Source organism: Nothobranchius furzeri, chromosome 9, assembly GCF_043380555.1.
Source record: "Nothobranchius furzeri strain GRZ-AD chromosome 9, NfurGRZ-RIMD1, whole genome shotgun sequence".
In the NCBI taxonomy this organism is placed as follows: domain Eukaryota; kingdom Metazoa; phylum Chordata; class Actinopteri; order Cyprinodontiformes; family Nothobranchiidae; genus Nothobranchius; species Nothobranchius furzeri.
Window position 1 is genome coordinate 27437435 of NC_091749.1, and position 27492 is coordinate 27464926.

At 42.7% G+C, this 27492-nt stretch overlaps 1 protein-coding gene across 3 annotated transcripts in view; it reads left to right on the forward strand.

Moving 5' to 3' along the window:
• Window positions 1-17450: 17450 nt before the first annotated feature.
• Window positions 17451-27492, forward strand: part of adamts18 (ADAM metallopeptidase with thrombospondin type 1 motif, 18) — a 108939-nt gene continuing 98897 nt past the window's right edge. Inside the window, exons 1-3 of one of the 3 annotated variants that reach the window (XM_015953947.3) lie at window positions 17451-17912; window positions 18130-18211; window positions 20843-21156. In XM_015953947.3, coding sequence (XP_015809433.3) covers window positions 17808-17912; window positions 18130-18211; window positions 20843-21156 — 501 coding nt within the window. In that variant the 5' untranslated portion in view covers window positions 17451-17807. Of the gene's footprint in view, window positions 17913-18129; window positions 18212-20842; window positions 21157-27492 lie in introns of those variants that run through there. The other 2 variants (XM_070554740.1, XM_015953948.3) reach the window with 2 other exon arrangements.

Genomic DNA, 27492 nt, shown 5'->3' on the forward strand with positions numbered 1-27492 from the left:
AGTCATTAAAAGGAGCTTTTACTCAAGCCCTCCACGACAAAATCCAGGACAACTAGCCCTGTGTCCTGAACCTGGCACTCTGGAGGATCTTATCACTCTAGCTATTCGCATTGAGAAAAGACTCAAGACCCGTCCCAGGTCTGCTTTGCCCAGTTATCATACCCATCAGACCGCTCGTTCCACTCTTCCTCCAGCTCTGCCGTCTGCTTTTGCTTCTGCCTCAATTCCTCCAGAGGTTCCCATGCAGATAGGCCGGGCTAGTCTGACCCCAGAAGAGAGACAACGTCGCATCTCCTCCCAACTGTGTCTGTACTGTGGTTTGTCTGGTCACTTTCTACCTAACTGTCCAATTCGCCCAAAAGGGAGAGCCCACCAGTAAGTCCGGGAGTTCTGGTGGGTAGCAGCACTAACAAAGAAGCCTCCCGGTGTGTATTGACCTGCTCTGTTTTTTTTAATCAGCTGCCTTTTTTAACTACAGCCCTGCTTGACTCTGGTTGTGAGAGGAATCTTCTAGATCAGTCTGTGGTCACTAAACTGAGAATTCCAACGACACCTCTTCTCACTCCAGTTCAGGTTTCATCATTGGATGGCAACGCGCTCACTACCATCACCCACCGAACAGAGCCTGTCAAGTTGCAAGTGTCTGGTAACCACCAAGAAGTCATTTCATTTTTTGTTTTTCCCTCTCCTCAGTTTCCAGTCGTCTTAGGACATGAATGGCTTAGCATGCACAACCCCCACATCGATTGGAAGACTGGTCAAGTTGCTGCCTGGAGTCCTTACTGCTTGTCCCACTGTTTGTTGTCCGCTAGCCTTCCGGTCCAGGTTCCTGCTTCCAGTCCTCCACCCATTCCGGACCTTTCTTCAGTGCCATCAGAATATCATGACCTACAAGCAGTTTTCAGCAAAGATCGAGCTGCATCCTTACCTCCCCATCGTCCATATGATTGCAGTATCGACCTGCTTCCTGATGCCACATTCCCATCCAGCAGGTTGTACAGTCTTTCTAAAGCGGAACATGAATGCATGACCACATACATCTCTGAGTCCTTAGCATCAGGTCTGATTCGTCCATCCACTTCTCCCTTGGGCGCAGGGTTCTTCTTTGTTTCAAAGAAAGATGGTTCCCTGCGTCCTTGTATCGACTATCGAGGGTTAAATCAAATAACAGTCAAGAACAAATATCCTCTGCCTCTGCTTTCCTCCACCTTTGACCCTGTACAGAATGCAACCATCTTCACCAAATTGGATCTCCGCAACGCTTATCATCTTGTAAGGATCAAGGAGGGTGACGAATGGAAAACGGCCTTCAAGACACCTTTGGGCCACTACGAGTACCTCGTCATGCCTTTTGGCCTGACTAATGCTCCCGCAGTGTTCCAGTCCCTGGTAAACTCCGTACTCTCTGACTACATCAATTCATTTGTCACTGTATACCTCGACGACATTCTGATTTTTTCCAGTACCCTTTCCGAACACCATCAACATGTCCGCGCTGTTCTACAACGCCTTCTGGAGAACCGCCTTTTCGTCAAGGCTGAAAAATGCGAATTCCACGTTTCCTCAGTGAAATTTCTGGGATTTGTTCTGGAGAAGGGAAAGCTGAGAACAGACCCAGAAAAGGTTGAAGCTGTCCGTGACTGGCCAACTCCCACTACCCGTAAACAGCTTCAACGTTTCCTCGGGTTTGCAAATTTTTATCGGCGCTTTATTCGTGGCTACAGCCAGGTGGCATCTCCCTTGACGCAGTTGACTTCTGTTAAAAGAGCCTTTGTGTGGTCAGCTAACGCTGAAGAGGCTTTTCAGGAGTTAAAGAGACGTTTCACTCAAGCTCCTGTTTTGGTTCGCCCTGATCCGTCTGTTCAGTTCACCATGGAAGTCGACGCCTCAGATTCTGGCGTTGGTGCTGTCCTATCTCAAATGTCACCTTCAGATAATCTATTACATCCCTGTGCTTTCTTTTCAAAGAAACTCTCTCAGGCGGAGCAAAACTATGATGTGGGAGACCGAGAGCTGCTAGCCATCAAATTGGCTCTGGAAGAGTGGCGCCATTGGCTTGAAGGTTCCGAGCATCCCATCATTATCTGGACAGACCATAAAAACCTTGCTTACCTGAAAGAGGCCAAGAGGTTAAACCCCAGACAGTACCGGTGGTCCTTGTTCTTCACATGCTTCAATTTCATCATTTCGTACACCCCCGGATCAAAGAATGTCAAACCAGATGCTCTATCCCGCCAGTACGCTTCAGACAGAGACCTCGAACCCGCCACTATCCTTCCTCCATCTTGTGTTGTAGGAGCTGTTTCCTGGGACATCACCAACAAAGTTCTGGATGCCCAACGCACTGATCCTGACCCAGGTAATGGTCCCCCCAATAAACTGTTTGTGCCTCAACAGGTTCGAGGAGAAGTGATCCACTGGGCACATACTGCCAAGTTTTCCGTTCACCCTGGAATTGGTCGCACTCTCGCCCTGATCCGCAGGTCATTCTGGTGGCCCTCCATGTTTAATGACACTAAAGAGTACATCAACGCCTGCCATGTCTGTGCCCGGAATAAAACCACCAATCAACCCCCGGCAGGACTGTTAAATCCTCTCCCCATTCCATCTCGCCCATGGTCGCATATAGCAGTGGACTTCGTTACTGGCCTACCCCTCTCCAAAGGTTTTTCTGCAATTCTCACTATAATAGATAGATTTTCAAAAGCCTGTCATTTTGTTCCAGTGAAATCCCTTCCATCATCCACTGAAACCGCTAACCTCCTCATAACCCATGTTTTCAGGCTTCATGGCATCCCATCGGAGATCTTGTCAGATCGCGGCCCCCAATTCCTCTCCAGGGTCTGGAAGGAGTTTGCCACCTTATTGGGGGCCCGTGTTTCCCTGAGTTCTGGTTACCACCCCCAAACTAACGGTCAGTGCGAGCGGCTCAATCAGGAGTTGGAGGCTATGCTCAGATGTGTCTGCTCTTCAAACCCTACCAGCTGGAGCACCCAACTACCGTGGATCGAGTACGCGCACAACACCCACGTTTCCACTGCAACCAGTAAGTCCCCGTTTGAATCATCCCTTGGTTACCAACCTCCCCTGTTCCCTTCGGATCTATCCTCCTCTGTCACAGTCCCTCAGTTTATCCGCCGGGCAAGGAGGACATGGATCCAAACCCGGGTGGCCCTTCAGCGCACCAAAGAGCGCAACCAACGGCTGGCAGATCGGCACCGCAGACCCGCGCCCGTGTACAGTCCAGGTCAACGGGTCTGGCTGTCAACCAAAGATATTGGTCTCAAGGGTACAACTAGGAAACTTTCACCTCGCTTCATTGGCCCATATCCCATTCAGGAGGTTCTCAGTCCCTGTTCTGTCCGTCTTGTCCTGCCCCCGTCTATGAAGATCCACCCTGTCTTTCATGTATCCCTCCTGAAACCTGTCTCGTCCAGTCCGTTGTGTCCTGTTCCTGCTCCCCCATCTCCTATTCGTCTCACTGATGGTGGACTTGGCTTTCGTGTTCGGCGCCTGCTGGACGTCAGGCCCAGGGGCCGGGGGCGTCAGTTCTTGGTGGACTGGGAGGGTTATGGTCCAGAACATCGCCAGTGGGTCCCCAGTTCCTGGATTGAGGACCCTTCTCTCATCAGAGACTTTGACGCCGCTCGGTCTTCTGCTGCTGCCTCCTCCTCCGCCTCCTCCTCCTCCTCTGCGCGGCCGCTGGGTGTCGGCCTTTGAGGGGGGGTTACTGTCATGATCTGTGCTGCATAACCATCTCTGCTGAGTGTTTTACAGGTGGGTGTGTCTGGAGAGCCCAGCTGTGCCAAATCAGCTCATCAGCGATCAGGGGATTTAAGGAGCAGCTGGACATCTCACCATTGCCAGATGATACTCAGTCTTGGGTAGTTTCTAGCCCTCCTTTTGACCTTCCTAAAACAATTTTAGAATTACTTTGTCTATTTGTTCCTGCCCTTCTGGCAGTTAACCTGCTCTGCCCTCCTGATTCCTCCAGGTTCCAGTCATCTGTTCATCTCCACTCTCTGCTATATCTTTGGAACCATCTACCACATTCCAGTCCTGCTGTTTGCCCCTGATCGCCAGCTCTCCATCACCCCATCTATCCACCTGCAGCTCCTCGGTCTCCCCATCCAGCCAGGTCTGACTAACCCCCCCCCCCCCCCCCCCCCCCCAAAAATACTGGATCATTCAGGAAACAGTAAGCTTTCTTATTTTTTCATCATCGTCTCACGTTGCTCCAGACTCTGACCTCTCTTCCTCTCTCAGACCCCACGGATCCCTCCAGTCCTGCAGAAGCTTCGGCTACCTCTCCCATTCAAAATAAATCATTTAAACTTACCTTCTGTCTCTCGGTGGTGATTCTTCATGTCGTGGGTCAAGAAATTACCCTCAAACATGACAGGTAAGCTGAACGAGGATATCGTGCTTCACTGGTCCACCGTGGTCAAAGATCCGCAAGTCTGCTGTTGCGGTCTCAGCTCTTAGAGCGTCGACTCAGCATCTGGCTCCGTGTCAACACAGAGCCGGGAGCCGAATGACCAAGCAGTGCTATGGTAAGCACATAGAATTTCCCCCATTCAATCAGTAAACTATTAGCGAGAAAAATGCGATTGAGCAACTCAAAATGAAGCAGCGTCAACTAAAAAATCTGTGGTGTTTCTGTGGTCTCCCTCAGACATCCACAAGTGACCAGCATGACTACAGCCTCACATGGGAGCTGTCCGCAAGTCCGGCTATCCCGGGAAACGGGAACAGCCAGCTGCCTACTGGAGACAGGAGAAGCTGAACACCTGCTTCAGTTTCTTTTGCAGCCCTACTAACATGTTTGACCAAGCAGCAACTGGCACAGCATTTCCCCGATTCAACCAGAAAATTAAGCACATCAATATAAATGTACTTATTGATAAAAAGAAGTAGAAACTGTTGGATGATCTGTTAGTGCAGTCAATAATCACAGCCTGCCTTCTATGTCCAAATAATCCCATGATTACCATCCAAATACGAACACACACACACACACACACACACACACACACACACACACACACACACACACACACACACACACACACACACACACACACACACACACACACACACACACACACACACACACACACACACACAGACAAAACTAACATTCAGAGAGTGGAACTGGAGTGGAACATCTATTAACGCTAAGCCTTTTGCCGGCGCTAGCTCCCACAGCTAGCTCTGGCTCTGACGTGGCTCTGATGCTCATTAATCATTCAGAATTTTAGGCATTTAATTACATTTAAACAGAAGAGTTACAAAAAAGTTCACCCCCCTCAGAGTTTTCATGAATGTAAACTAGATCTATGAAATCTAATATGGGGTTTTGAACCAGGCTGTAAACATGTTTATTTCTGCTGTGAAATTGGCATTTTTAACATGGGAGTCAATGAGGATTTGCTCACATGCACTGCTTTTTCCTAGTGGATGAGGATGGAACAGCAGTTTTTGCCACTGTTGGCTTCAGGTCTAAGAACCTGGGGTTCTCACTTGGTTACATCACATCTTGCTGGGCACTGAAGTCATTGTTGGACACAAACTGAGACACTCGAGCAGAAGTTTGTGAAAATGGAGCAAATTCAATGTTTGACCCAATTGTCCTTCTCCAACAGCCTTAAGGATTCACCAGATTTGATGGAGGGATTTTGATCCAATCAGTGACAACAGGATGTGCACATTGATTGGATGAGGTTTTTCCAGAATTGTAGTTTCAAAGGTTAATTAAAAATCTTCTTTTTTTTTGACAAAACATTTCATTTATTAGTTGCCATCAGTATGTGAAGAGCATTTCAAGCAATGTGGCAAAAACGTCTCCTGAAGAACATCTCCTACCCCACCTTTAAACTACAAATCCATAAAGCAAAATGGATAACCAACAATCACAAGTCATGTGACTGACCCTGAATGACTCAAAGAAAACCAAACTGTCAGGTATCTCAGTGTTCTCATGACAAACCGTTAACACGAGACTGTGCTCTAACCTGTTGCATGATGTAACAAGCCAAATGAAATTCAAACATTTAAAATGGACCGTATGACAGCTGCTAACAGTGGCCCTGCTCTACATTACCCCTACATTACTGTTCCATTATTCGTGTCCATTCTAGTGTTCCTCCTGACAGATCTGCTGTGGTCCTTACATTTTTTTATCATTTTTTTAATTTTTCATCATTTTTTAAAATCTTTTTAACATTTAAATGTTTTGTTTTTGTGAAACTCCTCGTGATTCTTATCTTGTGAGGCGCTATATAAAAGATTGTTTTCTTTTTTTCTTTCTCTCTGAACTTCATGCTTATTTAGAGAAGCTGAATTTTAAAGTTAGCAGAGTTCATCCTTGGTAGTGGGTTCACTCACTCATTTAACCGTTTACCACTAAAGTCAGTTTGTTCATTCCGATCTTCCTAAATAATCATCCAACTGGAATCCTTAAGCATCCCATAACTGTCAGAATAGGCCTTGGGCGCCCAGGTGCTACTAGGACTAACTGGGTCTCCTCACCACACAGCGCAAGTCTCCAAACTGTGAAGGTTGTTGTTCAAACAAGAATATTTAACATTTATTCATGCATTCATTATTTGTTTGAACAATAAACAGATTGATTAATAGAAAGACAGGCTGTACCTTGTAACATCTTGTAACACACTTTTGACATGTTTTAAAAGGCTTGTATCATGCTATGTTACACCCCCAGACCAAAGATAGGCACAATTTATGATAAAATATTATTGTAGCCACTATTAAGACTTAATTATTTGTGAAATATAAGTTATTTTCATGAGCCTTTACCAAGAAACAAGATGCGTGGATTTGTTGAAACCACACTGTCTCATGCAGTCCTGTATGTGTAACACACACTGCATTTATTTAGAATCATTTGAATGACTAATTAAACTACATTAAACTGCTTTTGTAATAATTTAATCTCTTATTCTTCAGTAAAATAAAGAACGAGGCCAAATAACATATCTGTGGCATCAAGATGCAACTTCTGAGTTCACACACACGTGCACGCACGCACGCACGCACACAAACACACGCACGCGCGCACACACACACACAGGGATGGAGCACGTTTACAGCTGAATTAGCTCCAGTATTAAGTGTTGATTTGCACAAACAAGATGTCCAAACTCACAGAGGCTGCAGGTCTCCTGTTCTATGAGCAAAGTGCCTGGAACCAGTTGGTAAGGAGCGCTAAACGTTCTTATGCCGCTGCCATGTGGAGCAGTTGGGGAAACACATTTCAAAAAGTGCAGATTTTAAAAACGACTTAATAAGTATAAATACATACAAAAGCTACTCAATTACATTAATGCGAGTACATGTAATTTGTTACTTTCCACCTCTGGAGATTTCCCATTTGACAGGAGAATGTTTGTGGGTGAAGCTGTTGTGTAGGCTTTACCACACCAAGCCTGTTATACCTGTGATTTTGTGTTGCCACGTGCAGTGTGTTCTGAAAATTGTTTAAGGTTTAAAATCTTGGCTTATGAACCAGCCCTTTAATAAAATCAGGCGACACAGAATCCAGAACTGTGCCGTTTGAGACCCAGTTGTGAAAATGAATATTTCCTGTAGCATAAATATTTAGATGAAATGATGAGGAGTGGGTTTTCAGACTTGCTGACTTTAATCCCATAAGCCAGTGTGATTTTGTTATTTAAATAAACACTATGTAACTTTTTCATATTTTTCAATCATTTTCTTGATAAGTGATAAAATGACCCTTTGCAGGGTTAATTAAAGGGTTAGAGAAAGGCCACCCAGCCCCTATTGCCCCCTCTGACCAGAATATTCTACTTGCAACTGCAGAGTTACCGGTCCAGTCTGTTGGACTTGTAAAAAAATGGAGCCGACATACCTGGTGCTGCAGTCTGGTTCCTGCATGTTTTAGATCATGAACACAGATGATGTGTTTCATTTAGTGATGAATCACTCCTGTAGACACTAATGAAGGCTGGTGGACATTTCAGCTGTGAGAGTAAGGTGTTAAAAGAGGAACGCACAGCGAGAAGAGGAGTTTTGCTGTCAGTTCTACTAACCCAGGGGTCGGCAAGCTTTTCCCATCAAAGAGCCATTATTACCCGTTTCCCACAGTAAAGACATGGGAGCCACAGCAGGGCATGAGCAGGTGCAGAGTTTGACACATCACACACGTCTCCTGTTAAATCCTGTTCAGAATACAAGCCCAGGCTCTGACTCGCTGGATTGGTGTAATTAAACTTTGTACAGAGCGAAACTTAGAAAGGTGAGAAAAGGATCCAAATCAATAAGTTTTTTCCTCTCATTTACAGTGACGGAGATAACAGCGCAGTGCACATGGCTCTGGTGTTAATCAACTTTAATTGTTTCTCTTTGCAACAATCTTCACAAGAAGGCAAAACTTAAATGGCAGGGTTCGCATTGACCAGATTTTTCCCGTACTTAACTGTTTATTTTGATGGAGAAACCTCAAGACTGTTGATTGTTACCTGATGCCTGCAGATGTGCTGACATTTGATTCATTACGCACATCGCTGAGGTAACTAAATCAATCAAGAAAAGATTCCCATCAGAACATCTGAGCATTTTACTGGACACTGCTCAGCGCAGCTCGCTGTCAGCGCCCACGTGAGGCGGACAGTGAGCTGTGGAGAGGGGCTTGGAGCACATCGGTCACCGGCAGCAGCAGAACCAGGGCACATGCCGGAAGATTCCTCTAGCTGAAGCGAGTGTTTTCCCAACCCTGTCTCTCAGAGAAACTTGTCAGTTAGAAAATGTTCCTGATTATGAAACTTTGGCTGAATAGCGTTTGTTCCTGTCTCCAATGTGGCGACGCATCCATGAGCCTGCCTGAGGCAACAGTCCAGAATCTCATGTCCTCTTCAGCTGAGAAAGCACCTATAGACATCTGATTACACACAAGCAGGTGACCTGTCATTTCAGGTTTTTATCCTTTTTGTTTAGAGTTTCAAAGATGACAGTCTTCATATTTAGAATTGGCATACAGATAAAAAAAATGAATGCAGTAAAATAAATATATTTGAATTAAATATTCATTCATAACTTTACAAGCACAGAGAGCCGCATCAGATGGATGAAAGAGCCGCGGGTTGCCGACCCCTGTACTAAACAGACACTAGGGGGTGCTAAAAGCAAGCCAAAACTGCCTGGTCTCCCTTTAATCCTCTCAGGCTCAAAATGAGTTTTGAAAAAAGGACGAACAACTGAGTCCTTCAGGGGTTCTTCTGAGTTAAAAAATGCTCATGAATACGTGTGTGGAGTAACCTGGTAGGTAGGTTTTAACGTTGCAAATCTGCAACGCCTGCCTCCAGAGGGTTAAAAGATCAGATGATGTCTTGCTGACGTTCCTAAACATCCACTTCTGAATAATTAAACTAAATATTTAGTGGTGGATTAGATTCGTCCTCGTTGTTTCGGAACATGTCCTGTTCAGTGTCAGAGCTCTGAGTTTCATCTGGCAGTGAAACACTTTCATGTTGATATCCTGTACACACATGTGGTCTGCTGATCTCAGATATGATCAACTTGTCATAGCATTTCCTTCTTCTGGTTCTACTCACCGCATCCTCCCAGGTCAGGAGACTCGGGGGACCTTGTCTCAGTGTGGTCTCTAAATCCTACTGACTATTTCCATCAGTGGCCAGAAAGGGCAGCTGCAACTGGATATGTTGCTTTGGTTTTGGGTAACAAACATCAGAATCGTCTGTCAACCCATCTGTGGCTGAGCCGTTATGAGAAGAGAAGAGACCACTAAGACCTTTAGACAGTTGGTTTAATGTCCCATAATAAGCTCATCGTCGGTCAGTGTTATGGTACAATGCAATGAGTCAGTTTGTTGTTCGGTTCAAACTGTGCAGTTTTAAAACATCAGTAGCCACCGCTATGTGCCGCTATGTGAGCCAACAGAAACAAAAGGTCAGTGGGGCTGGGGTAGTTAGAGCAGATGCAGGAGTGTCATCTAAAGTTCAAACTCCCTCTGACTCAGATGTTCTGACAATTCTCTAGTGTTTTGTATCGCCTCCCATTCCTCAGTCCATTACTCACACCTGTAGGTCTTTATCACTAGCAATCACCTCACCTCTTCCCTTTTCTCTCTATTGGTTCACCTGTCTATTTAAACCCAGTTCAGTTTCCAGTTCTCTGGTGACTGGACGTGTGTATGGGGTCGCCGGAATACCGTGCAGTGATCTGCCGGGAGGTCAGACGCTTGTGGCAGGTCTCCTGGTTCACAGGGCAAAAGGGTGGGAGCTTTTTTGATTTGCAGGGGATGTTGGGTGAAGGAAGGAAGGATGGATATAGGCTGTGGGAAGAGGGATGAGGTCGTGCTGACCTGTTTGAGGCTGGGACATTGTGGACTGGGTTGTGGCCTGTTCCTGGTGGGCAAACACCCAGATGGGAGATGTGTTTGTGGGGAACCGGAAACTGTCTGCCATGTGTTGCTGGGCTGTCGAAGGTACGGGGCTGAGCGGCAGTGTGGTGTGGACGTATTCGGTCTCCGGACATTGTTGGAGGCTTAGGATGGACAATGTGTGAAACTGTTGATGGACTACTTGCGCACTGTGGGTGCATATGACAGGATATAGTGGGTGGGCGTAGCCGTAGCGTGTGATGTTGTGAAGGCAGCAATACGCCTATATGGCATCTAAGCTGCTGGGTACCTACAAAGAAGAAGAAGACAGTTCTCTGGTGGTTCCTTGTGCTGTGTAGTCCTGTTTTTCTTCATCCTGTGTTTTTGTAAATAAATAACTTTTTATTTTTTTTATTTTTTATTTTTGCCCTTACCTGGCTGCCTCCTGGAGTTCCTCTCTACAGCTTCCTGTATTTTTGTCCCACCTTTCCAGTAACAGTCTGACACTCTGAACCACACCTTGAAGCAGATGGTCTCCAGCAGCAGAAGACCACACCAGGTGTCTCTCCTGTCAGCTAACAGGCTCACCAGAGCTGGACCAGAAGAAACTGGAACAACCTTTTTGGTCTGGTGAGTCTGGATTTAGCCTCACCCATCTTCTGATGCTACTTCCAGTAGGATAGTGCGCCAGCTTCCAAAGCTCAGATCATCTTTAACTGGTTTCTAGAACATGACCACGAGTTGACTGGACTCTGACCTTTACAGTCATTAGACCTCAGACCAGTCCAGAACCTTTGTGGTGTGTGCTGCTGACATGTTAATATGGACCAGAACCTTCAAAGAATGTTTCAAACACCTCATTCAATCAACAACACAAAGAGCTAATAATGAGGCAAAGGGGGTCTGACCTGGTGTACCTAGTTGAGTGGATGGTAAATAATAAGAGTGTCAATCCTACAAGATGATTTGTTTCATTCTGATGTGCAATAAAGGAGGGAGGAATTTTATAGTAAAACAGCAAGCTGACTGCCCTGAATAAACAGCATTTTTCTTTTGAATTTCCAGAGAAAAACACAATTCACTTCCCTTCTGGCATTACAAAGGTCTCTTTGATTCTATTTAATTTATGATCAAGCTCCAAGCAGTTCACCCATCCTTCTTTCTTGCTGGATGCATTTCCCAGCATGCCTCACCACTAGTACATTCATGACTGCAGGAAAAGAAAAGTACCACTTGGCTGCAGACATTCAGTCTAATCAGTCCTGGCTGTGAAGAGCTGCCATAAAGACATCTACTTCAAAAATGTTACAAGTTCAGAGACCAGCACCATTATAATATAACCATTTGCACTCATAAATGGATTTTTTCCATCTACATAGAAGAAATGTTTATTCTGCTCAGTTCATTGCAATCAGTCAAAATTCTAGACAACACAGCATGTTGTAGCATTGGAGTTGAGCCTTTTTGATGGATGGGCAGCTAAAGATAGGATCAGGTTCCATTTTCTTTTTTATTTTAACACACACATACAGGCAAAAACAATACAGAAAATCTAAACTAATAAATAATAAAATACATACATAATAATGATAAACAATAATAAGTTAAACAAATTAAGATAGAAATAATATTGATAAGGCGGATTGCCAAACATTCTATAATCCATTCATATTTTATCAATTAATCAAGTGTCCTTAGTTTGTCTCTATATAAATAGTCCATTTCTTCCATTTCACATAGCATCTATCCTCCTGTGTTCTGATCTTATGGGTCAGCAGTTCCATCGTAAATATATCTTTCAGTATTTCCAATCATTGCTGATATGTTGGCGGTTCTGTTTTACACCATCTTCTTGTGATTGCTTTTTTACCAGCTGCCAACATAATTTACAATACGTATCTGTCTTCCTTACATATAATATTGCCAGACATATTATCCAAATAAAGTAGTCAACAAGAACTGATGATATTATATCATAAGATTCTGGTAATAATCTGGTGAACATCCTGCCAGTATTTCAGCATTTTAGGGCATGACCAAAAGACATGAGAATGGTTAACATTTACTTTCCCACATTGTCTCCAACAAGGTTGTGATACTTTTACATACTTGCTTTTTATTTCAGGAGTGATAAAAAAACCTTATTATATTTTTCCAGCAAAATTATCTCCATTTCCTTGATGATGTAGATGTCTGTTGTGTGTTCCAAATACCTCTCCACTTGTCTTCTGTTATACTGACTTCCAATTCCTTTTCCCATTTAAATTTAATATTCAATGTCATATTGTCATGTATAAATGGGGCGATGGTGGCACAGGAGTTAAGTGCTCGCCTCGCAATTGGAAGGTCGCAGGTTCGAGACCCGCTCAGTCTGTCGCTGTCGTTGTGTCCTTGGGCAAGACACTTAACCCACATTGCCTGCTGATGGTGGTCAGAGGGACCGGTGGCGCCAGTGCTCGGCAGCCTCGCCTCTGTCAGTGCGCCCCAGGGCAGCTGTGGCTACATTGTAGCTCATCCCCACCAGTGTGTGAATGTGTGTGTGTGAATGGGTGAATGACTGATTGTGTTGTAAAGCGCCTTGGGGGGTTCCAGGACTCTAGAAGGCGCTATATCAAATACAGGCCATTTACCATTTACCATATTACCCTTTCTTTTCACCAACTGTTTATTTATGGTTGATAGAATCCTATATTTTTCCCCTTATATGTATCAACTATTATTCTAACAGTTGTTCAAGTTAAGCTTTGGTTTCATATCTTTATTAAAAAGTCCCTTACTTGTAGATACATGTATAAATCCCTATTTTCTAGGTTATATTTCCGTTTCATCTCCTGAAAACTTAAAGTTTCCTTTATCTAATAGGCATGCAGTTATGCCATTCTTTTTCCAATGGTTAAATCTCTGATCCAGGGAGCCAGGTATAAACTCCCTGTCATATGCTATCCACCGAAGTATTCCCATCTCTTCCTCTAGTTTGTATTTTCGCACCACATTGAGCCAATTCTTGAGTATAAGATGAAGAACCCTACCCATCTGTTTGATTTAATTTTTTATTTCTTTTTTATCACCAATAATACTTTGAATCTCTCTTCCCTGAACAAATTGTTCTATATTTTTCCATCTGAATTTGTAGTTGTTATCACACCAGCAGATCACATGTCTAATTTGCACTGCTTGGAAATATTCCCTCAATTCCCGCAATGCCAATCCCCCTTCTTCTTTACCTGTTTGTAATGTTTTGAGTTTGATTCTTGGTCTTAGTCCATTCCAGATGAATCTGGAGATCATTCTATCCCACGATCTATATTGTTTTTCTGGTATCTCAACTAGGAGTGATTGAGATAAAAATAAAAGCTGTGGAAGAACATTCATTTTTATGACTTCTATTCTTGAACCCATATCTAATGTTAAAGCTTCCATCTGTCCAAATTCCCTTTTATCTCTGTATCTGCTTTAACATAATTGGCATCGAACAAATCTTTTATTTTCTTTGTCAACATTACCCCTAGATACTTCATTTTTGTTGCTGTCCAATTTAGTTTATAAAGTGTCTGTATGTTCTTGGATGGTGAATAATTAAATTGTAGTACTTGTGTTTTATTCAAATTCAGCTTGTACCCAGAACAGGATCCGAATTACTCAAATTGTTCGATTAAACGAGGAATTCCAGTATCGGGATCCTCCAAATAACAAATAATGTCATCTGCAAAAAGCCAAATCACGTGATTTTCTCTCCCAATCCTAATTCCTTTAATATCTGTTTTCTCTAATCGCTTGAGCTAAGGGTTCTATAAAAATCGCAAACAGTATTGGAAATAAACAGCAGCCTTGTCTGGTTGATCGTTCCAGGGTTATACAGTCTGTCAAGCTACCGTTTATTTTTATTCTTGCGGTTGGTTTGTGGTAAAGTGCTCTAATAATATTGATAGTTTTTTCATTAAACACAAATTTATCTAAAACCTGGTACAAAAAAGACCAGTTAACACAGTCAAACGCTTTTTCAGCATCAAGACTTATTAATGCTGCTGTGATATTATTTTTCTGAACATGATCTATAATGTTTAACGTTCGTCTAGTGTTATCATGATTTTGATGTCCCCTAATAAAACCTGTCTGATCTTCCTCAATTCTGTCATTTATAAATTGATTATATCTTTTGGCAATAATCAAGGTATATATTTGAGTCTATGTTGAGTAATGAAATTGGTCTATAATCTGAACAGGTCTGACTGTTACTCTTTTTTGGAATAACTGTTATCACAGCTTCTCTCCAAGATGGAGGTATTTCGTCATATTCTAAAGTATGGTTAAATGATCGCTCGAGAAGTGGTATAAGTCCCTCCTTAAAGGTTTTAAACCACTCAGAGGGCAGACTGTCAGTACCAGGAGATTTGCTTGATTTCAAGTTGTTTATTACTTTCTCTATTTTTATTCTATTAATTGGTGAGGTCAAAAGATTATTTTGGTATCTCCCAATCTTTGGTAAGTCAAGTTTCTCCAGGAAGTCTTTCATGAGTTTGGGGCTTACCTGGTAAGATTGATGGTATAAATCTCTATAATGGTTTCTAAATTTGGTTTAGATCTCTTTCGGTTCCTTAATAGTTAAATTTGTATCATTGTCTCTAATCTTTTAGATTGTCCTGTCCGCTTCTAGTTTTTTCATTCTTCTAGGTAGTTGTTTCGATGCTCGCGGCCCTAATTCATGGTGGGACTGTTTTTAAAATCCTAGTCTTCTTCTCAGTTTCTGTAAGCAATAATTCATCCAAGTTATCTTTTGTTTTCTTAATTTTTGAGATAAGTGACAAGTCTTGTTCCTTTTTGTGTTGTTGTTTGACAAGTTTACCCATTTCTTGTTTACAAGTTTTTTCCTTGTTTTTCTTATATGCTGCCATTTTGGCGATCAACTTACCCCTCATAACAGCTTTAAGAGCATCCCACAAGATAGTAGGAGAAACCTCTCCATTGTCATTTTCATCTTGGTAATGTAAAATGTATTTCTTTAGCTCTTCAATATCGGATTTACTATTAAGTAATCCAATGTTTAACCTCCACATGATATTTTTACGTTGGTCTTTTAATTTGATATCAAGATGAATTGCACAATGATCTGACTGGTCTGATTCTAAAATTTCACATGCTTTAACCCTGTAAAAGTCTTTTTTGTTTATAAAAAAAGTAGTCAATTCTTGCGTAGCTATTGTTTGGAGCAGAATAATGAGTATAGTCTCTCTAAGAGGGGTGTAAATCTCTCCAAACATCTACTATCCCATATTCCTTAAACAATGCTTTGATTGTTTTGATAGTGTGATTATAACTTTTGTTCTTATTTGTTGTGTATAATATATTGTCCATAACTAAATTAAAGTCTCCTCCACATATTAATATCCCTTCCATTTCTAGAACCATAATATCGAACAGAGCTTTAAAGAAAGATTTATCACTGTTGGGCGGGGCATATACGTTAACCATTGTGACCATTATTTCCTCCATCTTTCCTTTCACTAACACAAATCTTCCTTCTTTATCTTTAATCTCTTCAAAACACTCAAATTTTACTGTATTGAGAATAAGGATAATCACCCCTCTCCTACACCCTTGTTGGAAAGAACTATAATATGCTTTTGTATAACCAAATCTCTTGAGTTTCTCACTTTCCTGTCTAGATAGATGAGTTTCCTGGAGAAAAACAACTTGTGTCCTATCTTTTCTTAGTTTGGCCATTGGCTTTCGTTTTACTGGGTTGTTTAATCCATTAATATTCAATAACAATACATTTATGCTTTGATCAACCATAACCTTTTAGGCAGTAGAGTGGCAATCCTCTCAACAAAAAAGAAAATGAACCTTTTTACAAAACATAAACATTAAACAATGTGACTTCCAAATACAGGATACATTACAATGTACAGGATACACGATACAATATATCCTGAATTTGGAAGACAGGTTCTATTTTCTATTTTATGGTGAGCCGCTTCTCGGACACGCCAATTTCTGCAGGTAACATAGGGCTAGACAGGAAATCACACACAGTTTCTGTGTAAAACATCTTGAACTTTTAAAAATAAAAGACTATTGCAACAACGCAGTTTCATATCTATGTAGATGGCATCAATTTGTGTGACCTAACAGTTGTCTACTGCCTGCATCTTTTGAGAACTGCAACATTGTTTTCTTCATGGCTTTAATCCAGAGGAACAACATAAATAACATTAAACGGTAACATCAAAAGTGATTTTTTTTTGTTTAATAGCGGATGGCATAAACAAACCGTGACCTTTGAAGTCTCAAGGGATCTTACGCGAGGGAGACAGCAGAGAAGCCACTCTACGGCTGAGATTCTCCCCGTGTGGACTGGCGGGCAGCACAAGTAAACTGTTCTGCTGCCGTTCCGCGCCGCTGATGCCTCCAGTGTGAAGCAGGGGTCACTCCACCCACAACATCTGTTTGAAAATGCCCCACAAGGAAGCGCTGCCAGGTGGACTGTGAGGGCGGGTCTGTAGCAGTGAGTGAGGATTTTTACAGATTTAAAAACCAGATCATGTAGTTGCAAGACTTTTCTTAGTGACAAATTACACTCTGATTGAATAAAGTATCCTGCAACCAAGTGATCCATGTGACCATTTTTCATTTTTCATCTTTTCATAATATTGCACATTTTCACAGGTGTATCAATAAAAATCTCCACTGCTTACTCTACAGCATGCTTTTGATAAGATGAGAATGAAAATAAAAATCTAGTTATAGAGAACTGCTTCCCATAAATAAGCCAAAGAACTGCATTTGATATGTTATCAAACACCTTGTTCAATAATTTAGAAATGTTTTTATTCTCATAAAAAGTATAAACTATTTTTTTACATCCCGTTTTTATTGAGTTCTATTTCAGCTTGTTGTATGTGTTTTTATATCTTCCCTATACTTATTGCATTTTGCTTAAATTTGCTTTAATGGATATTAAAAAAGAAATTAAAGTTCAACTTAGATTACTCAAATTTCCGAGCAAAGCCCGAACGCAGCACTGGTTCGTTTCGCTGCCAGGAGGAGAATCTCGTTTCTCCTCTTCATCAGCTCGTGGTAAATGATGCGGTCAGCTGATTGGCTGCCTGCAGCTGACTTATGCTCCATCCTGCACGCCGATTCTCGCAGAGCCGGACTGAGAGCTCCCAGTTAGCACTCCTCCTGGTTACCTCCTCACACACACACACACACACACACACACGCTCACACACTCAGACACACACGCGCGCACACAGACACACTCATGAGTCGCGGCTGCACGCACCACCGTCCGCTGAAACCGGCTGATTTCACCTGAAAGAGCCGCGCGTCGGGACACCAAACTGCACTATGCGTCACCACAGGTTATTATCGCTTTTGCGCTCTTTTAGGAGGTAACCGAGGAGGTGTCACGCGCATCACTATGGATTGCCTTTTTCTTCTGATATGGTGTTTACCCATGATGCCGCTGGCCGGCTGCACCCCAGTCAAGCTGCTCTCCACCCTGTTGACCTGGAGCTTCTTCAAGGCATGCTGCACTTTATCTACTTTGATGTTCAGCACGTGCAGTTTGGATCAAAGATAAACAACGTTATTGATGACAGCAGCGCTGCCTTTGCTATTATTGTGGTGAAAAGGGATGCCAAATAGGAACTCCATTCATCACAAGTTCTCCCACTGCTGCAACCTGTTGCTACCTGTTCATTTATGCATTTGTTCCTCTCCCTTCTTTCCTTTTTTTGCAGACTCTGCACATCTACTGCACACACGCCTCCCACTCTGCTCCAGCCAGCTCTTCTTCCATCCACAGCCACGGATTAAACCATGGTGAGTGCATGTTTTTTGACATCTGTGAATGTTTCTTCCAGCTGGCACGGTGCCGGGTTTGTAGAGAGAATAAAATGAGTTACATGGCAGCTTCACTTAACTCCCCAGAGAGGAAGGCTTAAGTGAAAACAGTTCAAACAAGCTCATCGCCCTGCAGAATCACATGCCAGCTCAATGTGTAGTGATACTGTTCAGAACCCTTGTTTGGATCTTTATATTGTTGCTTCACTCAGCATGAAAGGCTCTCAGAGCAACCCTCATTCAAGGATTCCCTCTTGGCTGCTTCGTCTTGCAGAAATTGTGGAGCTGATTCAGAGTGCTCCATCCTGGGAAAAGATCGCAGAGAGGGATGCAATAAAAACATCAGCTAACATCCATAATGATCAGTTTATTCAATGGTCGGCCAATTGGAATCTCAAAAATCAGAGTTTCTTTAGTTTGTTTTTGTTTGAATGCAAAACAGAAAAACCATCTAAAAGGTTTCTGAGAACCCGCCACCACTAAGTACATTGTCATATTAACCACACTACAGGTGTTTGTTTTAATGTTTTTTTTACGTTTATTCTTGTAATTTCCACATTAGCCAGACTTTTTAAGTACACTGTTGCATCTTTTGACATAAATCATCCAAAATCAAATGTAGCGAATCTTGACTACAAAAATCAGAATTCCGTGTCAGCTCTCCAAACCATAATCAGTGCATCTGTAATCATAATAGCCATACATGAATATGCAAAACAATTAGTCATCCAGTTTGAAAAGGTGCTGCATTTCTTCCTGCTCTTCAGCTGAAACCACAACAGGAACACCGGCTGAGTTGCTGCAAAAGCAGAAAAGAGCCGCTTTCGGCAGGGGAGGGTCCAAGCCCAGGTGTTTATGAATGGATGCACATTGTGCCATGTCCTTTTGCAACAAGCCACTTCTTGGTTCATTAATGCTCCCAACTGATGCAGAGCGGGGCCGGGACTCTAAATAATATTTAGGTCAATATGGAGAAAAATAAACAATAATAACAACAGTAATTTTTGAATGTTCTGTACAACCAATGTTTAGGGTAGATGCTGCCACCTGCGGTTTTTGGGTTCATAACCCCAAACTTTTTGTGGACAATATAAAGAAAATTTCAACTCATTCGCCTTTTTTACAAGACAATGCTGTCAATTTGCTGCAAGCGCTCCAGTTTGTCATCTCAGCTGATTTTGTTAAAAAAGCAAAACCTATTGCTCGTGTTTACTTTCATTTTCAATAGATTTGCTGGTCGGAGCTCACCATGGCGCGATAAGCGAGACGGAGTGAATGCCGCAAAATTCGCGCAACACAATGCCGTTGTGACACGTAGACACAGTTGCGGTAATATTACACCAATTAGCTGGCATGATGTGTCTCGTAAAAAAGGCTGCTGAGGTGGAAACTTGAGTGGCCAGTCAGATTCCAGTGGTGCCGTGTGCTACCCCAGGCCACTCCCTGGACACAACCCTGCCGCTGGTGTCCAAGCAGGAAGTTAAAATAAAGTGGTTGTTTTTATGGGAAATTGGGACCTGGAATTAGAGCAAACCATGAGGGGTAGTAAATGAAAATAGTGAAAAAGATTTTGGGATTCGTGTCATTTAAAGCTGTTTTAATGAATTTACAGAACAAGCTCCCCTTGAGTATCTTCCCTGAGATGCTTCTGCCTGAACCAGAAACCCACAAACCTCTCACACCAGTAGTGTTTTGTTGCTAAATGCATGTGTGTAATTAAGGGAGGAGCCAGGGAAGTGTGGCGGTTCGGCGAGACGGACAAACAAATGGTCCAGTCATTGCTGTCGGTCTGAAACGTGTTATTGGTGGAGGCTTTTAGGCGAATGCGAGAAAACCACTTAATAACTTTTTACATTTTTTAATTCTCCACAATATATTAATACTATGTTAGACCGTTGTTAGAAGGCATGAAAAAAAATTAAACCAATTTGTTTTCCATATTTGCTATTGCAGTGTTTTGCCCTCATTCTGCCATCCTCATTTGTGCTGATTTTTAAAAACATCACTTAAAATACACAAGTTTAGCCTGTAGAAAGGGCAGAAGAGTTTTGAAGGCATGAGAGGTACTTTCTTGTTTACATTTAGGTTTTTGTGATCATTTTCAGCTAAAATTGAAATACTTTACTACTACTTTATTAATACTTTTGAATTGAAATTCAAAAAAATCTTTGAGACCTACACTGTTAAATAGTTTTTAACCTAAACGATAGGAAACCAAGCTGTGTGTGTGTGTGTGTGTGTGTGTGTGTGTGTGTGTGTGTGTGTGTGTGTGTGTGTGTGTGTGTGTGTGTGTGTGTGTGTGTGTGTGTGTGTGTCAAAGTGAGCACCAATGACAAACTTTTCACCTGTAAACTGAGGACATCAGTAGCAAAGTGAGGACACTTTGCTGGTCCTCACTTTGGTGCAATGTTACAGAGCTCAACTCGTTACTTTTAAAGGTTTGGTGTGAATTAAGTTTTAGTTAGGTTTAGGGATAGACTGGTTTGAGTTAGATTTAGGGTTAGGCACAAGCGAGTCACTAAAATAAATGGAAGTCAATGACGGTCCTCACAACAAATAGGTATTTCCCATGGAAATTCTTTTTGTGACCTCCTCATCGTTTTCCCTCAGACTACGTGTTTGTGACGCCTGTGGAGGTGGACGCTGATGGCTCATATTTGACCTACGATATAGCCAGGAGAAGTCATCGCAGCAGGAGGTCCCTGTCTACGTCTTTGCACTACCGCCTCTCTGCCTTTGGGCAGGACATGCACCTGGACCTGCGTCCGTCTTTTGTGGTTAGCCCGGGATTCTCCATTCAGACCATCGACTCAGATGGCATCTCCACGGTGACGGGTGATGAGAGGTTTCACCACTGCCTGTATCAGGGATTTATCCGCAACCTGTCAGCCTCTTCAGCAGCCATATCCACATGTTCTGGACTGGTAAGAGTCTGTCTGCAACCTCATGTTCTGAAATCACATGTCTTATTGAAACGCAACTGCTGTGCTTCAGATAGTCACAATCACTCATTTGAGCTGAGAGAAATACGCTTGTTTTTACTGTCTCAAACAGATTTCCTCTAAACAACAATATAATAATCAGTTTAATCTATCATGTAATTAATTATAAACATATAGCAGTAAAAAAAGAGGACTCTTAGATCCTCCACTTGAGGGTAGTAGACATGCAAAGGACTGGACATGACAGGTTTGTCTCAACGGTACTAATCCTGATTCTACATCTGGAAGCAGTTTAGTGTGATGGATGTTTAATGTGAGTCGTAGTGGCAGTCTACAAGTAGTCAAAGACACTTGTTGAACATGTTGAAATGCATTCAAATTATAACAACGTACAATTATATCCATTTTAGAAAGCTTCTTGACTGACCTCAGTTAATAGAAATGGAGTTTATGTCTTTCACGTCCACTACGCTCCAAACCAACATGTGCCACTGCTGTCCTAAAATGACACATCTTCAAACTACCAGATGTTCATCCACCATTAGATTAAACGCATTTTGTGTGCCATCAGTTTTACATTCCACAGGTTTTTGTATGGAGTTCTGGTTACTGACAGGTCTAAATGTTTTCTGGAGCATCTAATCAGGCAGTAGTTTATTTATTCTTAACATTTAGTTTAATGTTTGTAGAAGCTGCTGTAAAACTCAGTAGACTGGTGCCATTCAGCGTAGAACACGGGTCTGGACATGGATTCCTTCATGGCAGTTTAACCAGAGGGGTTAAGCTTAGTTTATGCTTCTGCATAAACTAACTTAGTTTATGTTTATGCAGCAATTTTCTAGGGGCCACCCCTTGGGGGCGCGCTTGGGTTCATGACAGGATACTACAGAACAACGCTACGCCCTCTGTTGTCCTGGCGGGAAATAGCTTTGCAACGCTCCCCAGGAGACGGAGAAGTCTGAGAGTAAAATGTCTCCGGCAAGGCGCATGTGTCCCTCATGGAGCTGACAGAGAAGCATAAACTAAGCTTTAGTCTAAACCAGCAGTTCCCAAACCTTTGGGAGCCAGGGACCCTTTACATGTTGTGACCAGTTTCACCATTCATTCCTCTCTGGGGCATGTGATACCCACCCTTTTGTACTTTTTTATTTTTAAAGGAAGCTTGCTTTGTTAGTAGAGACCACTTTGTTTAGCTGCTGCACTTGAAGACATACAACCCATTTTAGTCTTCCATCGTCTCTCTCAACAAAGTCAGACTTGAGAGGACTGTTGTCAAACTTCTAATTTCAGGTGGTTTTGCATTACTTGATGAAGTGGATGGTCTTGTGACTGTGCCCACTATGCTAAATAAACCAACCCCAGGAGATGCAAAAGCAGTGCGTGTTCAGGTCTCACTCTGTGTGTTTCACAGTCCCCCAATCAAAACAGCTACCGGTCTAAATGGACCCTCGGAAACCAGTTCCAAACTCTTAAATGACACAGATTCATGCAAACATTATCTTTTCACCTTTAGCGGTTATTTAGCATCACGTGGTTGTTCAGACTGAATCTTTTAGGAATTCCTGACTGACTCGACCCCTGGACACACCGGCTTCCTCAGATTATCTACTAGCTAGCATTTCTGAAGGATGTAAACTATTTTACCACACAGAGGCCAATTCAGGCGCTATCTAGCTATTTATAACTTTTTCAAGAACTTATTTAAATTGTATAAAAATGTGCTCCAACAGAAATGTTTCTGATACTGTTTTAAAATGAAAAGTATTCTGAATATCCCCAAGCCTGTCTTGTCACAGATGTTTGGATGATCTGATCCACAGTTCAGACGTGACAGCATCTTGATCCTCACTGATTTACACCAACTCCACCCAGTCAAGACGCTTCTATTTCCCCCATAACTGCTGAGATTCTGCATTTACAAGATCCTTCACTTTCATTTGTGGTTTATGAGCAGCCTGGGCCCAGCAGAATTAGCACATTCCTCGACACATCTTGGAGTAGATGGACACGTTACACCGTCACGAACCTTATAGGTCCATTAATCATGCAGGCTTCACAGGTCCTCTCACCTCCTTCTCCTGCGCTCGCTCTGCTCTTTTGTCCCCTGGTTGCCCTGCCTCTATGTTTCCTCTTGTTCACAGCAATTAAAGCCGGGGTGAAGTTTGAGCCGCCTGGCCGGCACTGCTAATCTGTGCACTGTCCCTTTCATTAGGCTTGCTTCCACTCACAATAAAACACCACTGACCCGTTCACTTAAAAGCGCTGTGAGGACACAATGTGAGTGGGTTGTGATGGCACTTGAATGGGCCAGTATAAATGTTTTGATCTATTTTTTACTCCTCCCAAACTTTTACAAGATGTTCCCCCTCTTTTCCTCACCCAGAGGCTGACCTTTGGGCTACCAGTTGTTGAATCACTTCTCTTGGACTTTTGCTTTTTTTAAAGCCGAAAACGACAAAAACAAAGAACAAAAAAAAAAAAAAAAAAAGAGTAAGTGCAGACTTGTGTTTTCCTTGCACCACATCCGATTCTGTATGTTAGGCTGGTCCAAGGGTTTAGACAGCAAAAACAGTCTAACCTGGTTTAAATCAAGCCTTAAGTCTAGAAAAGTGGTGTTGAAACTTTGAGATAATGGCAAACATTTCTCTAACCTTAACCCAAACTTCACAAAAATTATGACGTATTATTAAAACGGCAAAAGACTTTAGGGTTGAACAGGACATTTGAATATAAACAGTTCAACAAGTTACAATTGTCACGTGAAAAGAAAGTATTCGGAATAGATTAGTAAATCTGTGAAGATATAAGACATTAAAAAGGGTTTTGTACAGTCGCCTTAAATTTTACAGTGAAATAAGCACCAAACTAATGTCTCAGTCATGTTGGAAGGAAGGTTCCATAGAAACAGATTTCATTTTTAGCCAGGTGGGTGGGTTCATCTCCCTTCAAAATGGTCAAAGAGGTACATAGTTAAAGTTTACACCCTGTGAGCCTGCAGGTCTGCTGAGTCTGTTTGAGCTAACGCTGCAGCGCCTCTGCAGCGCCAGCATTTGTAATTTGACACCAGCCAGCCCAAAACAAACAGGAGCGACCCAGAAGTTATTTCTCGTTGTTTTACTCTAAAATCGGGTAAAAAGGCTAGAGGCTAATGCTTCGCTAACCGTGCACAACTCGTCTTTGCTCGTCACTTAGAACCTTCCCGCGCTGAACTGTAGCTGCATGAAACTCACAGAATGGTAGTGAGAAAGGCACTCGTGTGTTTAATGGGCTGCCCTAACAAAATGTGACTGTAGGATGCCATTCTTAATTCATTCTAACATAATGCACCTTTAATGAAAGAAAGGTATCGGAATCCTGGAGCTGACGGGTTGATTGTTTTTTAGTTTTCTGTTCTATTATAAGTAACAAGAAATTGATCCATGTCACTGCTTCATCAGTAATGTTTGTATTTATTTTAATTTATTTGGCAGGCACTTTTATCCAAAGTGGCGTACAATTGTTAATCCATAGGGCATGTTGTGATCTGTGGGGGAAACCGGAGTACCCAGAGGAAACCCACGCATGCATGGTGAGAACATGCAACTCCACGCGCAAAGGCCGCAGCCAGGCTTTGAACCTGCAACCTTCTTGCTGCGTGGCAACAGTGCTAACCACTGTGCCACCACGCAGTTAGTCAAATTATGCAAATGGTGATGAAAAATCAGCTGTTTAGGGTATTTCAATGACAATTACTGGTTCAAGTTACCAGGAAATAAAATAAAATAAAATAAATGCTCAGTTAAAGGAAAATGGATCACATGCCACATGTTTGACAACCCTGTTCTAGAACATCCATCCATCCATACCTGCTTGTTATTTTACCTGGTTGCCAGGGAACTGAAGCCGAAGTCCAGCTCTCATTGGATGAGAGGCGCGGTAAACCCTGGACAGTCTAGGATCTGTCTAGAGCACATCTAAAGCCTTTTGGCCTGTCTCCATATGCTGATTGAGTAAGAGATTAAGTTAGAATTGAAGCACAATCTTGTAGCGAGAGAGCTAGGAAAACAATGACAAGGAAAGCTGGGGAGAGAGAGAGATAGAGAATCTGAGCTGAGATATACTTGGAGCTCTGCACAAGAGAGTGGAAGTGTTGTGCACCAGTAATGTGGATGTATTGTATGGGTTGAAGCTCCCAGAGAGACTTGGTGGTCTCTTTAAAGATCCTGATGAGTCCATCACTTTCTTTACAGAGAACTATGGGTTTACTTGATGTCAAACGACTTTGAGGAAGATGGGTTTGGGAAAAAGAAGGGTGGGGGTGTAAAGGAATAGACCTTCTCTGATCTTTATTGTCTTCTTTCAACAGAGATGAGGAAAAGAGAGAAAGGGGCTTGTAAAAGGGTCTGTAAATATATAACAGCCTAGGTGTCAGTGCTTCTGGGCTGAAACATGGCAAGGACCTTTTAACAGAAGGAAGCTGCTAAAGTGAATAGTAGGGCAGGGTGGTTTTAAGAGCACAGTTGGATGGATTGATGACAACGTGGGATTTTCTACTGTAAGCCCCCAATGATAGCACATTGCATTTTCTGATAGTGGGCTTTAAATACTCCCTCTGTCTTTAAGGAGCACCGTGATTTTGTTTTTTAATCAATATGTTTCTCAGTGTTTCAGGAGGTATGAAAGTATGTCATTTCAGACATAATGCTCTCTGAGTTGTAAGAGAAGTGCATAGGGCGTGGTGATTGGGGGTCTTGTTATTTTGCTTTGGGTCTCACATCTGAGGTCGCAGGGCTGCTTGACCCCAATCCTTCCTGCTTGGGTGTATGGGGGCTGGTGGGGGTTGACCTCACAGGTTGTCGAGCAAGTTCAGAGCTGCTCAGCGCCCCAGCAAACGCAGAAGCCTGAAATGATTTACAGCTCCAAGCCCCCTCCTAAGATAGGATTCTGCTTGTTGGGGTCTGTTTCAGACTGTGCATGCTATCCAGGCTCAGAAAATAGGTGCTCAGATTGTTATCATATAAACATGTTCACTTCAAACCATAGAGTTAGTTAAAAAAGAGAATTCACTTGGTTGAGAATCCTGAGCCAGGAAGTTAATAGCTCTAGATGTCCAATGAAGAACTCCATAAAGGCAGAAATTAATCTTAAGAAATTGGGCCTAAATGTATTGGTAAGTGACCCGTATGTGTAAAGCGCCTTCTTAGGGTTATACAACCCCCCCAAGGTGCTTTACAACACAATCAGTCATTCACCCATTCACACACACATTCACACGCTGGTGGGGATGAGCTACAATGTAGCCACAGCTGCCTTGAGGCGACATTCAGACATAGATTTGCTATAAAGTTTATTTTAAGCACTAGCGTAGGATAGAGGCTGGCCATCTTTCTCAGGTTGTGGAGAAGCTGGCCGTGATTTTTACTGTGACCTTTGCCTAATGGGTCATTCCCATCTGTACCGGGCCGGCCCGGGCCGGGTAGCCCCAGTCGGCCCCAGCCTGGCCCGGTTGATTCCACACATCCTTGTCTTAAACCCATGTGGGCTGATTCTACCCACCAATCAGAGGCTTGCTCTAATGCAGTGGTTCCCAAACTTATTTAGCCGCGCACCCCCTTCTATGTCCCGACCATGTCGACGCACACCCCCAGCCCCCACATCGGGGCATGCTAAACAGACAGGGTTAAAAAAAATTCCCCATCACTTTCATTTTTTAAATAGTAATTAATAAACATTCGATACCATTACAATTTCTTTTGATATCATTTTAAATAAATATTTAGAGTGCCCAGGTAGCACATAAACAATGCAATTTAACGGTTTTCTTAAAGTAGGAAAGTTTAACCTGTGCGGCCAGAGCGCTCTCCTTCCCTCTGCTCTGCGTAAACCTGAGCTGATCACCTACTTGTGCATAATCAAATGTCAGTAGGGGACAAGATATAGCCATGATGTTCACTTTTACCTCAGACCGACTTATTGCTGTTTTATGGTGTGGCTGAATCTGCGATCCGCTGCCACACTGACTGGAACAACAAATGCTGCAGTAACATGAGATGTGGTCAGGTTCATGAGGAGTCACTGGCTGGAGCGGACCCGACTCATCCCAGAAGCTAATATCTTAATTTGACCTTGAATGAAAAATAACCTCTTAAAAGTTTTTATCACGGTGGAGGCAGCGTTCATTTCTGCCTTCAGTCTGACGGCGCGCCGGAGTTAAAGCAGCGTGTGCGCTTATTGAATCTGTGTGTGTGTGTGTGTGTGTGTGTGTGTGTGTGTGTGCGTGTGTGTGTGCGCGGCACAGCCGCTCAAGTCACCGCGTCTCGCGCTATTTAAACCAATGTT